Here is a 13300-nt window from a genome sequence, read left to right as displayed (position 1 = left end):
TCAGTAACATTGTTTTCTCTTGGTTCTCCTCTTAGCTCTCTGATCATTCATCATTTCTCAGTCTCCTTTGCATATCATCAGTCATTTCCAACTCCCTAATTATGGGACTTGTCCTGATCCCACTTCTCTTCTCTCTTTTTGATCTAATCAGCTCTCATGAATTTAACTATTATTTCTACCCAGACTTGGTCTCTCTCCTAGGCTCCAATTGCATGTAACCAGTTGGTTATTGGACATCTTGAACTGAATGTTCATAGGCCTCTCAAAATCAACATTTTCCAAACAGAAGTATTATCTTTCCCCTAAAACCCACCCCTCCTTCAGTCAAAGTCATGAACAGCCTTCCAGTCTCCTGAGTTTACAACATTAGTGCTATTTCTCCCTCTCCCTCACCCCACAAATACAATCAGGGGCAGCTGTGTCCATTCTATCTTGACAGTGTCTCTAACACACATCTCCTCTCCACTCAAAGATCACCTTATTACTTCTTGACTAGACTATTCTTATGGTCTCCTAAATGATCTCTATGCTTCCAGTCTATCCCTTTCCAATTCAACCTCCATACATTAGTACAAGTGGTATTCCAAAGGCACAATTCTAACCATCTTACTCTCTTACTCAATAAATTCCAAAGGCTCTCTAATACCACTATAATCAAATGCAAACTCCTCTACTCAACTTTAAAGCCCTTTTCTCTCAACCTTGCTCCAACAGTTTCAGCTAAAATGGATTTCTTGCTACTCTTTACACACAACATTTCCTCTCCTGTCTCCAGCCTCTGCATAGGTGGTCCTCAATACCTGGAATTCTTTTCAACTTGAACTTAAAATTCCTAGTTCACTTCAAATTTCAGCTTGATCACCACATCCGCTGTGATATTCCCAGAGGCTAGTATCTTCCCCCAGAAAATTTCCTCGTATTTATTTTGCACATACTATTATGTATCTCCCAGGGAACAAAAGCTTCTTGGAAAGCAAGGACTGTTTCATTTCTGTCTTCTCCCAGCCCACGGCAGGCCCTAGATGGACTTGGCAGAATGAGGCCTACTAGGACATGATTTGATATTTGCCATAAGATGTTGTCAAACCCATTTTAAAGATAAGAAAATTGTGGCTCAGAGATGTTAAATGATTAAGAAGCATCTTGAGAGAAGGGATATCAAAAGAGTTAGAAGCGCTCCTGACTTAAGCAGTCTTACCACAATACTAAGTCAGAGTAAGCTAGAAATACCCTTTTTCCTCTCCCAACTTCCCTCCCCCAAAATTCTATAAGTCTGCTCTCTAATTACGATGTGAAAAAGCAAAATACTAACAAATTTTAATTAATTTCTACTGAGAATATCATACAGACATCTGTCCAAGGGAAAAGAGAGTATATTCCAGCAAGACTGCCTATCACTTGACCTTCTTTATATCATGTCCACTGCCACTTTAAACAGGGAGGTATATAAGAAGGGGGGAAAATAACTTGAAAACATCTTTTGCCAGCTTAACAACAACCATGGAAATCTGTCCACCTAACTTGGTGACATAGGTCAATTCTCAATTCAGTTTTCTTTTGAGTGACTATACAGAATTTCAATCTTAAAAAATAAAGCAGAAAATTTCCAAATTATATAAATATATGCCATTAGATATTATATAGCACAATATTGTGATATCTTCAAACCCTTCTATCTATTCACTCCACTACCATTTACTAGATGTCTATTATATGCAAAGCACTATACTAAGGTCCAAAATTTGGATGACAAAGACTCTGGCTTCAAAGAGCTGAAACTCTAATGAAGGGAATAAATGGTATTAAGTATTAAGTAAAAGTATTAAGTAACTACTATGTGGTACCAGGCATTTTACCAAGCCTTGAGAGATACCAAAACACACACACACATACACACACAGAGTCCCTGTCCACCAGCAATTCACATCATATCAAGGGAGACAGCATGTAAATATATAAGTACATACAAAATACATATAAAACAAATGTATTTCAACTTAACAGCAGGGAGCAGGGAAGGAAATGAGAAAGGTGCTTGTGTGGAAGGTCTGACTGTGAGTTTTAAGATGTGTAGAACCCATATAAGATTGTATGCTATCTCGGGGAGGAAGGGGGGAGGGAGAAAATTTAAGACTTATGGAAGTGATCACAGAAAACTGAAAACAAATAAATGAAAAATAGAAATGAAGGACCTGAAAGGTCAGAGATGAAAAAGAACTACATTTTCAACACTGAGAACAGGAAGATGGTATGGAATGTGTAGCAGCCAGAAAGCCAGTTCAGGTATAAAATGTGGGCAGGAGAGTAAAGCATCACAAGGCTACAAAGATAAACTGGGGCTAGCCTGTGGAAGACAATAACTGTCAACAAGAAAAGTTTATATTTAATCAGAGGCAACGGGGAGAGAGACTGGGCTCACTGAGTGGAAGTGACATGGTCAGGCCTCATTTTAGTAGTTTAGTGAAAGTAGATTAGAGTAGGGAGAGACTTGAGACAGGAAGATCAATAAGTAAACTGTTGAAAAAGTCTAGGGAGGTGGCACAATGGAAAAGGTGTCAGAATTGGAGTCAAGACCTGAAGCTGAAACCTGCCTCGAGTACTTATTAGGTGTGTGACCCTGAGGACATCACTTAATCTCTCTCAATGTCAGTTTCCTCATCCATAAAATGGGGACAGCACCTACCTCAGAAGGTTACTTGTGAGGATCAAATGAAATACTGTAAAGCACTTTATAAACCTTAAAGTATTTTATAAATGCTAGTGCTTATTATTAATTCTAGGAATCATATTTTAGGAAGGAAAGTGATAAGCTGGAGAGCATTCAGAGGCAAAAAACTAAAAAGTAAAGGCTTCAGGTTCATGTCCCATAATAATTATTTTAAGGAATTAGGAATGTTCAGTTTGGAAGGGAAAATATTTCTATGGACATGACAACTGTCTTTAAGTATCTGAAGAGTTGACCCATGAAAAAGCAGAGAGATTAGTTCTGCATGGTCCCAGGAAGCACAATTAAAAGCAATGGCAATGGATAGACATTGCAAAGAGGGAGATTTCATGCAACAATTTGTGCTCTCAAAAAATGAAATTAGCTGCCTCAGGAAGGTGTAAATTTTCCTCTTACTAGTAGTTTCCAAACAAAAGCAAGATAACTATTTGTCATATAATAATATGACAAATATATATATATGACAAATATATTTTAGAAGGGGACCTTACTCTGCTATGTCTTGAATTAATTGTTTTAATTCCAATTCCGAGATTACATGACTGTAATTGTTGTGTTGTAGTCTGATTTACTGCTAACTGCTAATGCAATTAGGAAGATCACCTTTCATAGAATTAATTTGTAAAGGTACCTGTTTATTGACAATATATACTACTAATAATTACCAATAAACTAACTTCTGCTTGTATTACAAATACAGGCATCCCCTCACATGCATAGATCTGACATTTGTGATTTTGGTTATTCAAGGTTTGACCATCAATAATTAAATGGGAATTTTTGGAGATTTGCAGTATATTGAAGAAATTACAAATGATGTGTGTACGTATAAAAAAAATTCAGTAAGTTAAAAATGCATAAATATCATATATTATCAATCAACTTTATCATTTACTATCATAAGTATATATACGTATATTTATTATGAAGTTAAATTTTGTTAAAAGTTTCAGTGAGCTGAAGAACTACAGGTTGAGGAACACCCCGCCCCTGCCCTGCCCTATCTCTCTACCATCCAGACTCAGTCACATGATTTTCTTCAGCAGTGATCTTTGTATCTTGTGCTTTTCTTAGGAGAAAGAAATCTGTGAAGCCACTGTTGCTACCCTGATGCCTGTGAAGAATGACTAGTAAAAAAGACTCTAATCTCTCTCACAGAAGGTTCAACTTTTTATGGGTGCAATGTGTTGCTTTACTTGTTTTATTTGCTAAATATGATGAGAATTATTAAAAATAAAGGGTGGGCCTACAGGTATCCATAGTTTTTCACAATTGCAGGGGTCCTGTGTCCCTAACCCCTGCAAATGCTGAGGGACTGTAAATTTAACTTTAAATCATATGTGACAAGAAAACTCTTCTCAATCAATACTCGCATACTGACTGATGCCTAAAAATTTATGTAAAGTCACAATTAGTTACAAGAATTAAAGGGTAAAAAGAGAATTCAACATTTTATTTGTTATTTGCCTACTGTGTACAGGGCACTGTTCTAGACAGAAAGTTTAAACAAGATATGCTCTTGTGGATCTTACAGGACAGTCAAAAGACATTAACAAATTAGAAGACAACTTTTTTGAAACCACATTAAGTGAATAAGAACAGTATAAACAAAGTGCTATGTGAAGTTCCTAAATAAAATAGTCATTACCAACTAAGGTGGTAGATGAGAACAAGGAAAGGATTCTTAGAAGAGGTGACATTTGAGTTACATTTTAAAGAACGAGTAAGAATTCAACAGCGAGGAATAAGTATAATGTGTTCAACAGGTATAAAGAACAATGTGAGCAGAGGATGCTAAGTATAAGGTATGTATACCAGTTCTGGAACATAAATTACATGGTGGGAAAGTGTACAACAGAGTTACTACAAAGGGCAGATGAAGGCAAGTTACTCAAGGTTTGGAATTTTAAGCAAAGATGTCTGAACTTCACTCTGTGTGTTTGTCCTTCGTTGCCAAAGAAGACCATGCCATCAGAGAAATAATAACATGACATGCACTTGACTTTGTTTTGAGTGAGGGAGGGCTGTGCAGGTCACCAGCCTCACTTCTCCTCCAGAGCCATCTGAATCCAGTGACCAGATATTCATCAGGATGAGGCAATTGGGGTTAAGTGACTTGCCCAAGGTCACACAGCTGTGAGTGTCAAGTGTCTGAGGTGAGGTTTGAACTCAGGTCCTCCTGACTCCTGTACTGGTGCTCTATCCACTGCACCACCTAGCTGCCCAACTTTACTCAGTAGTTGAAAGGGAACCACTTAAGGGTTTTGGGCAGAGAAATAACATAACCAGATCTATATGTAATAAAAATTATTTCTCTAACAGTATCAAGAATAGATTAAAGAAAGTGAAGACACAGATGGCTAGAAGATCTGTTAGAAAACTACTACTAAAGTCCAGGAAAATGAAATTTAGTACAGAATGATTCAATACATGTATGACAAGTAGGCATATAATTCACAAAGAATAAAGAAAGAGGGAAAGGATCCATATGTACAAAAATATTTATAGCAGCACATTTTGTTGTAGCAAAAAAAATGGAAACTAAGGGCAGCCTATCAACTAGGGAATGGCTGAACAAATTACAGTCTATAGATGTAATGGAATACTACTGTACTATTAAAAGGGATAGAATTCAGATATAATCTGACCATGGTAAAGTATACCAGGACCACCATCTACATGTTTCTGGACATGATGCTTCTAATAACACAGGCTAAACTGGATGACCTGCTTTGGTTGACACATCACACTCACTAAGCTTGCAGCACACTGAAGTCCCCAGGACTTCTCATATGAACTATTGTTTATTTATGCCTGTCTCATTCTATCCTTGTTTAGGGAAGAGGGAAGCCCCTTGAGGGGAGGAAGGGAAAGAAATTGTCTCCAACCAGTAGCTCAGGATCCACTGATGGATCTCAAAACCCTAAAAGATCTGTAACATCATTGTCAGTTACCACTCTAATATCCCCATCATGTGTCTCGACTTCATAGTAGTCATACTCCCAAAGTGTTAGCAGATCTGTGTCATACATAAACATACATATGTACTCTCTCTCTCTCACACACACACACACACACAAACTCACCCCTATTATCCCAAGGCTTTAGACAAAAGAACAGAAACTACACACCAAAAAAGTTGGTTTTCCTATTATATACTACTATCATATTCCCAACCTGCCTATACTGTATTACTTGAACTTATACAAGTAAATCATACTAATGCATAATACTGTTTCAGTCACTGTCTTAAGTCTTTATGCCTTTGCTCCCCCAATTATAAGGCCCTGTCCTTTGAGGCAGCTAGGTGGCACCATGGACAGAGTGCCAGGCCTGGAGTCAAGAAGTCTCCTCTTTCAAGAGTTCAAATCTGGCCTCAGACACTACCTGTGTGATCCTGGACAGGTCACTCAACCCTGTTTGCCTCAGTCTCATCTATAAAATGATTTGGAGAAACAAATGCAAACCACTCCAGCATATTTGCCAAGAAAAACCTCAAACAGGATCACGAAGAATCAAACACGACTGAAAAATAACTCAACAACAACAACAACATCCTCTGAACAAAAACCATATTTATACAAACATATCTGAGTCTCCTCATCAACAAGATCAGGAGACTGAGCTTCAAGTATTACAGCCTGATCCTATGAACTGATGCAGAGTGAAATGAACAGCACATACAACTACAATACTACAAAGAGAAACAACTCAGAAAGACTCCAGAATATTGGTCAATGTGATGACCAACCATGACTCCAAAGGACCAACAATGATGCATGCAATCCAGCTCCTGACAGAAAAGCAATGGACTCAAGGGGCAGAATGAAGCATTCGTTTTCAGATAGCACCACTGTTTGGATTTATTTTGCTTGTAATTTGCTACAAAGGAGGTTAGGGTTTTAAATGTGTTTTTAATGGAGGAGTAGAAACAAAAGGAGAGCTAACAATCATGATGGTGATAGTGACAGTGAAGACAAGACTTTCTGTCTAAATGAAAGTCAAATAGGCAAATTTCTCAACAGCTACTCCACTAAAGAGGAAAAACTTTTATACCAGATTAAAGTAAGGCCTCATTTTGGGGAGTTTATGCTACCTTGTAAGGGAATGCCTTATATTGCCTCTTACATTCTTTGGAAAGTGATGAAGAGTATGTGAAACTAGTGGAATGTTACTGTGCCATAAAAAAGGAAGAAAGAGATAATCTCAGAGAATCCTGGAAAATATGAAATGATGCAGAATGAAATTAAGAGAACCAAGAGAACAATTTATAAAATGACAATGTTGTGAAGAAATAAATTCTTAAAAGAAAACAGAAAATTTAAGGCATTTACCATCAGAAACTAACTTGGAAACAGACATAGAGGAAAAAATTTAAGAATCACCAAAATTCAAGAAAACAAAGACAAAAAAACTTTAACATTATACTGAGAAATCATAAAACCTCCCAGATCTACTAGAAACAAAGGAACAAAATGAAAATAGAATCTACAATCACCTGTTGAAAGAAATCACAAATAGAAAAGCCCCAGGAATGTCATTGCAAAGATATTAATCTTGCCAAAAGGCAAAGAAAAAAAAATACTTCAACCTCCAGAAAAAAAATTCAAATGCCAAGGAACCATAGCCATGATCAAACAAATAAATCTTGGCCACAATTTACATAAAGGAGAGAAAATCACAGAATATAATATACAAAAAGGCAAAAGATAAACACTTAAGCCCAAAAATAACTTCTTCTGTAAAAGTGCATAATCCTACAGAAGGAAAAATTGACTTTTAATACAATACGGAACTTTCAATAATTCTTGATGAAAATATCAAAACTGAAGATACATTATGGAATGCAAAATCTATAAGCTAGAGAAACACAGAAAGGTAAAGAGATTGAATAATTGGAAGGAACTAAACAATGAAGAAGGGATATGCTCTAACAAGGGAAAATGAAGTACCCCTTCAGAATCTTATGTCTTCAAGGCTTACAGAGAGCAGGAAATAAAACAAAAACGGGGCCTGAGTGAGGGTCTTTTTGGTTTTGCTGGGTTTTTTAAAGGAAAGAAAATGGACAGAAAAAGAACACACTATGAAATAAATGAAGAAGAAGACAGGAACTTACTATTTCAGATAAATGGGGCACATAAGAAAAGTAGACAAACATAAAGAAAGGGGGCAAGGGAACAGAATCACATGACCCTATTCTTATCTGAACAAGACAAAGAAGGAATGAAAACTCACACATATACACACAGAGATATACAAGGTTTGGCGTGTAACTCAACAGACAAGTAGGCATGGAAAGCGATAAAGGAAATGGGAGTATAAGAAGGAGAACAGAGTCAGGAAGGAACTGTCACACAGAAAACTTCAATTTCTGAGAGATTATCATACAGGAGAGATTAAAAATAAGAGTTGAAGAAAGAAACTGAGATCTTAGCTTAGGAAAGAAAGAAAGAGAAGTAGGAAAACACTAGATAAATTAGAGATAACTAGTACTCATCAAATTCCTTCTCTTCCTCTATCCTCTTTTTTACAAAGAGGTCATTTCTTACCTAGCCTTAATCACTGAATGGACGTTGCCTCAGTCAAACTGAGACCTGCTAACGACCTTAGTTTAAAAAGGCCAAGGACTCTACAATATCCAAGGCCATCTCCAGTCATCCTGATCTATATCTCACCATGGAACCCAGATGGTTCCAGAGGAGAAAGTGAGGCTGAGCTTTGCACAGTCCTCCCTCACTTAAATCCAATTCACTTGTAGTCATAGCATCACTTCCCTGATGTTGTGGACTCTTCGAGAACCAAAGACAAACAACAACAACTTTATAAGGAAGGGGCTGATAGAAAAAGAGGAAAAAGTATAAAAAGATACGAAGAAAAAAAATATGCAAATTATAATACCAACGAATGTAATTAGATGACTTCACCTAGAAAATGGAAAAGGGCAGCAGAATGGATTGGAAAACAATTTAACAATATGCTGCTTACAGTAAATAGATACATACATATACATACACACATACTTAAAATTTACAAAGAATTAAAATGATAAATTGAAGTATGCTTTAGACAAACTCAAAAAAATGGGAGTAGCAATCATAATCTGAGAATAGGAACATTAAAAAAAGACAACAGAAAGAAAGAAGCAGAAAACCTATTATGCTTAACAAAAGGAAAGAAGGAAGGAAACAAGCAACCATTAAGCATCTACTTGGGCCAGGCACTGTACTAAATGCTTTCCAAGTAACATATTTGATCCTCATATTCTGAAAGAGTGGCACTATTATCATCCCCATTTTATAGCTGAGGGAACGGAGGCAGAGAGAGGTTTAAGTGATTTGCCTGAGGTCACAAAGCCAACAGTTGTCTGAGGCAACATTTCTATTCAGGTCTTCCTAACTCTAGGTCCAGTACTCATACCACCTAATGCTTCTAAACGTATCACAGATAATGAAATAACATCAATATTTAGCATATATGCACTGAATGGAAAAGCATCTAAGTTCTTAAAGAAAAAGTTAAATTACAGAGAGAAACAGAAAAAGTACAATATTTGGGGACCTAAACATTTCCTATTTCATACCTAACAAAATCTAACAAAATGATAAACAAGAAAAGATTCTAAAAAGAAATCTAAAATTCTATACTCTTTATTCTAGAAATCTACAATAGATTCTAAGAAACCTATAAGAGTAGAAATCTAAATTTCTATTTGAACCTAAATAAACATTAAGAAACCTAAGTCTGTCACTTAGATATGAAACAGCATAACTTTCACAACTATGCACAGAGAACAGTTCTTGACCATACAAGAAATAGTAAGTTTAACAAGAGACTAAATGGACAGTTTTGATCTTATATAAAACTGAAAACTGTCTATACAAAGAAAAGTAATGCAATTAGAATTAGAAGAGAAATAACAAGAAAAAAATTTTTGCAGCAAATTTCTCCAATAAAGGTCTGATACCCAAGATGTACAAAGAACTTGTATATGTAATGTGTGTGTAGGAATATTTATATCTTTTTTTAACCATTTATCTACTAAGGAATAGCTCATATATATATATGTCATATATATATATGATTTGTACATATAAATGAAATAGCCCATGGGAGAAGAAAAGTATAAAGATCCAAAAAGAGTAAAAAAAAAAATATCAAGAGCAAGATTCCAAACAAGGCAGAAATGTTGAATTTACTATAATTCCTCAAAAATCTTTAACTATATTACATAAACTATGTAACAATCTCTTAACAAATTAGATTGTTTAAATTACATTCCTAGTGATACAAATCTATTCTGATATATTAATCTTTCCTTACTATGGAATTTAATCTTTAAAAAACACATTACTGCATCTTACATAAAAAAGACTCTACTATATGCTATTACGGCAAGGAGTTTAGATTCTAAATTGACTAAAGCTATTCAGACTCAACAGTTTCCTTTCCACTTTTACTGATGCAAAGACAGAACTGAATTTAATTTTATATCTCTTTAATCATTATAAAGTTTTGTAAGAAGAATGAAAGCTGAGAATATTTATTTATGTAATGTAACCTTATAATTTGAATCGATGTGAAGTTAAAATAACATTATTCAATTAACAAAACACTTTAAAGTTTGCAAAGTTCTTCGTATGTTATCAACTGATCCTCACAACAACCATATGAAGAAGGTGCTATTATTATTCCCATTTTACAGATTAGAAAAAAAATGAGGCTTAGAGAGGATAAGTAACTTGTCCAGAATGACAAATCTAGTAAGTTGCTGAGGAATCTTCCTTATACCAACTCTAGAACTTTATTCACTGTGCCACACAGTTTTCCTCAAAAAGAAACACAACCACTACAAAAGTAACATCTACTAATCAGATGTATACTTCTGAATGTATATAAAAAGATCTATACATTATAAAATTTTAAAAAACAGAAAATTGTGCAAAATATTAGTTTTAGGTTTAAAGAGTTAAAATATGGTTTTTTTAATGAGTATAGCCAAGTCTTCTAGAAATGAAATCCTAATTATTTGTCTCTAACTTGGCATCTCTAAGAAAGTCAAAACTTAAATTATCAGATCTACACAATGGGTGGCATCTGAAAGAAATCATTTCTAAATACTCACCTAAGAAATTAGGGTAAAGATGGTCAATATTATCCACAACATAGTTACACTTGGGACACCTATTATTGTCTTCCAGGCTCTGATGGATACATTTATAGCTATTGGTAAGGAAAAAAAAAGAAAAAAATTACATCAATGACATATTATATACTCAAAAAAGTTATACTCAATTGTATGATTTTTTAAATTTTGTTTAGTATTTTTTATTTTTCCTCAGTTACATATAAAATCAATTTTAACATTCGTTTTTAAAATTTTGAGTGGAACTCAAACCCTAAGCCTAACCCTAACCCCAAAAGGAGTCATGAAGAGTTGGACAAGACTGAACAACAACAAAAAAAAAAACCTTTGCATTCCAAATTCTCTCCCTTTCCACCTCCCCAACCCCCTCTATTGAGAAGGCCAGCAATCTGATATACATGTTATACATGTATAGTCATACTAAACATATTTCCATATTAGTCATGTTGTAAAAAAAAAACTCAAGAAAAATAAAGGAAAAAAGTATGCTTCAATTTGTATTTAGATACCATCAGGTCTTTCTCTGGGAATGGAAAGCATTTTTCATCATTGACATGAAACCTTGAGATTTATCTTGAATCACTGTATTGCGGAGAATAGCTAAGTTACTCACAGCTGAGCACCTTTCAATATTGCTGTTACTTTGTACACAGCAGATGTCACTTTGCATCAGCTTCTGTAAGTCTTTCCAAGTTTTTCTGAGAGCATCATGTTCATCATTTCTCATAGCATAATAATATTCCATCACAATCACATACAAGTTGTTCAGCCATTCCTCAAATGATGAAAATCCCTTCAATTTCCAATTCTTTGCCACCAGAAAAGAGCTGATACAAATATTTTTGCATATCTAGGTCCTCTTCTTTTTTGTTTTTTATCTCTTTGGCATACATACCTAGTGGTGGTATTGCTAGGTCAAAGGATTTTATAGACCTTTGGGCATAGTTCCAAATTGCTCTACAGAATGATTGCATCAGGTCACAACTCCACCAACAGGGCATTAATATCTCATCTTTTCCCACATCCCTCTAACATTTGTCATTTTCCTTTTCTGTCCTATTAACCAATCTAATAGATATGAGGTAGTGTCTCAAAATTGTTTTAATTTTCATTTCTGCAATCAACAGTGATTTAGAGCAATTTTTCATACTGTAATTCATGTAATTCATGATTGTAATTCAGTAATTCATGATTACTTCCTTTTAACACCGTTCATATCTTTTTGATCATTTATCAGTTGGAATTTTTTATTGAGAAAAGAAGCCTTTATCAGAGAAACCTGCTTCAATTTTTTTTCACAGTTATGATGATTAACTATATTTTCCCCCATAATATTTCCCCATTTATTCTATTCTCTCTTCTTTCACCCTCTCCTTCCTCAAAAGTGTTTTGCTTCTGACTACCACCTCCCTCAATCTGTCCTCCCTTCTATCAGCCCCACTTATGTTATACCCCTCCCTCTGACTTTCCTGTAGGGTAAGACAGATTTTCATACCTATTTGAACATGTATGTTATTCCCTCTCTGAGCCAATTTCAATGAGAGTAAGGTTCACTCACTCCCTCTTACGTCCCCCATCTTCCCCTCCACTTGCCTCTTTTATGTGAGATAACTGACATCATTCTACCTTTCCCTTTCCATTTCTGCCAGTACATTCCTCTCTCACCCTCAACTGTATTTTTTCAGATATCATACCATCATATTCAACTTACACATGTGCACTCTGTCTATATACACTCCTTCTAACTAATGAGAAAGTTCTTATGAGTTACAAGTAACATCCTCCCATGTAGGAATGTAAACAGTTTAACCTTATTAGGTTCTTTATGATTTCTCTTTCCTGTTTACCTCTTTATGCTTCTCTTGATTTTGTATTTGAAGTCAAATTTTCTATTCTGCTCTGGTCTTTTCACCAAGAATTGCTTGAAAGTCCTCAATTTTGTTGAAATTTTTTCCCCTTAAGGATTATACTTAGTTTTACTAGATAGGTGATTCTTGGTTGTAATCCTAGCTCCTTTGCCCTCTGAAATATCATATTCCATATCTTACAATCCTTTCATGTAGAAGCTGCGAAATCTACTGTTACACTGACTGTGCTTCCATGGTACTTGAATTGTTTCTTTCTGGTTGCTTGCAATATTTTCTCCTTCACCTGCGAGCTCTGGAATTTGGCTGTAATACTCCTGGGAGTTTTCATTTGAGGATCTTTCAGGAAATGATCAATGGATTTTTTTCTGTTTCTATTTTACACTCTGGTTCTAGAATATCAGGACAGTTTTCCTTGGTAATTTTTTGAAAGATGATGTCTAGGGTCCTTTTTTGAACATGGCTTTCAGGTAGTCCAATAATATTAAAATTATCTCTCCTGGATCTATTTCTCAGGTCAGTTATTTTTCTAATAAGTTATTACATGGTCTTTTATTTTTTTCATTC

At 35.1% G+C, this 13300-nt stretch overlaps 1 protein-coding gene across 4 annotated transcripts in view; it reads right to left on the bottom strand.

Moving 5' to 3' along the window:
- COP1 (COP1 E3 ubiquitin ligase) overlaps window positions 1–13300 on the bottom strand; it is a 251041-nt gene that overhangs the window by 211614 nt on the left and 26127 nt on the right. For all 4 annotated transcript variants that reach the window (XM_072648565.1, XM_072648563.1, XM_072648562.1 and 1 more), the window contains exon 3: window positions 10848–10945. In XM_072648565.1, coding sequence (XP_072504666.1) covers window positions 10848–10945 — 98 coding nt within the window. The remainder of the gene's footprint in view (window positions 1–10847; window positions 10946–13300) is intronic.

Source organism: Notamacropus eugenii, chromosome 2, assembly GCF_028372415.1.
Source record: "Notamacropus eugenii isolate mMacEug1 chromosome 2, mMacEug1.pri_v2, whole genome shotgun sequence".
In the NCBI taxonomy this organism is placed as follows: Eukaryota; Metazoa; Chordata; class Mammalia; order Diprotodontia; family Macropodidae; genus Notamacropus; species Notamacropus eugenii.
The sequence above is the reverse complement of the archived record's forward strand: the minus strand, read 5'-3'. Positions and strand labels throughout refer to the sequence as shown.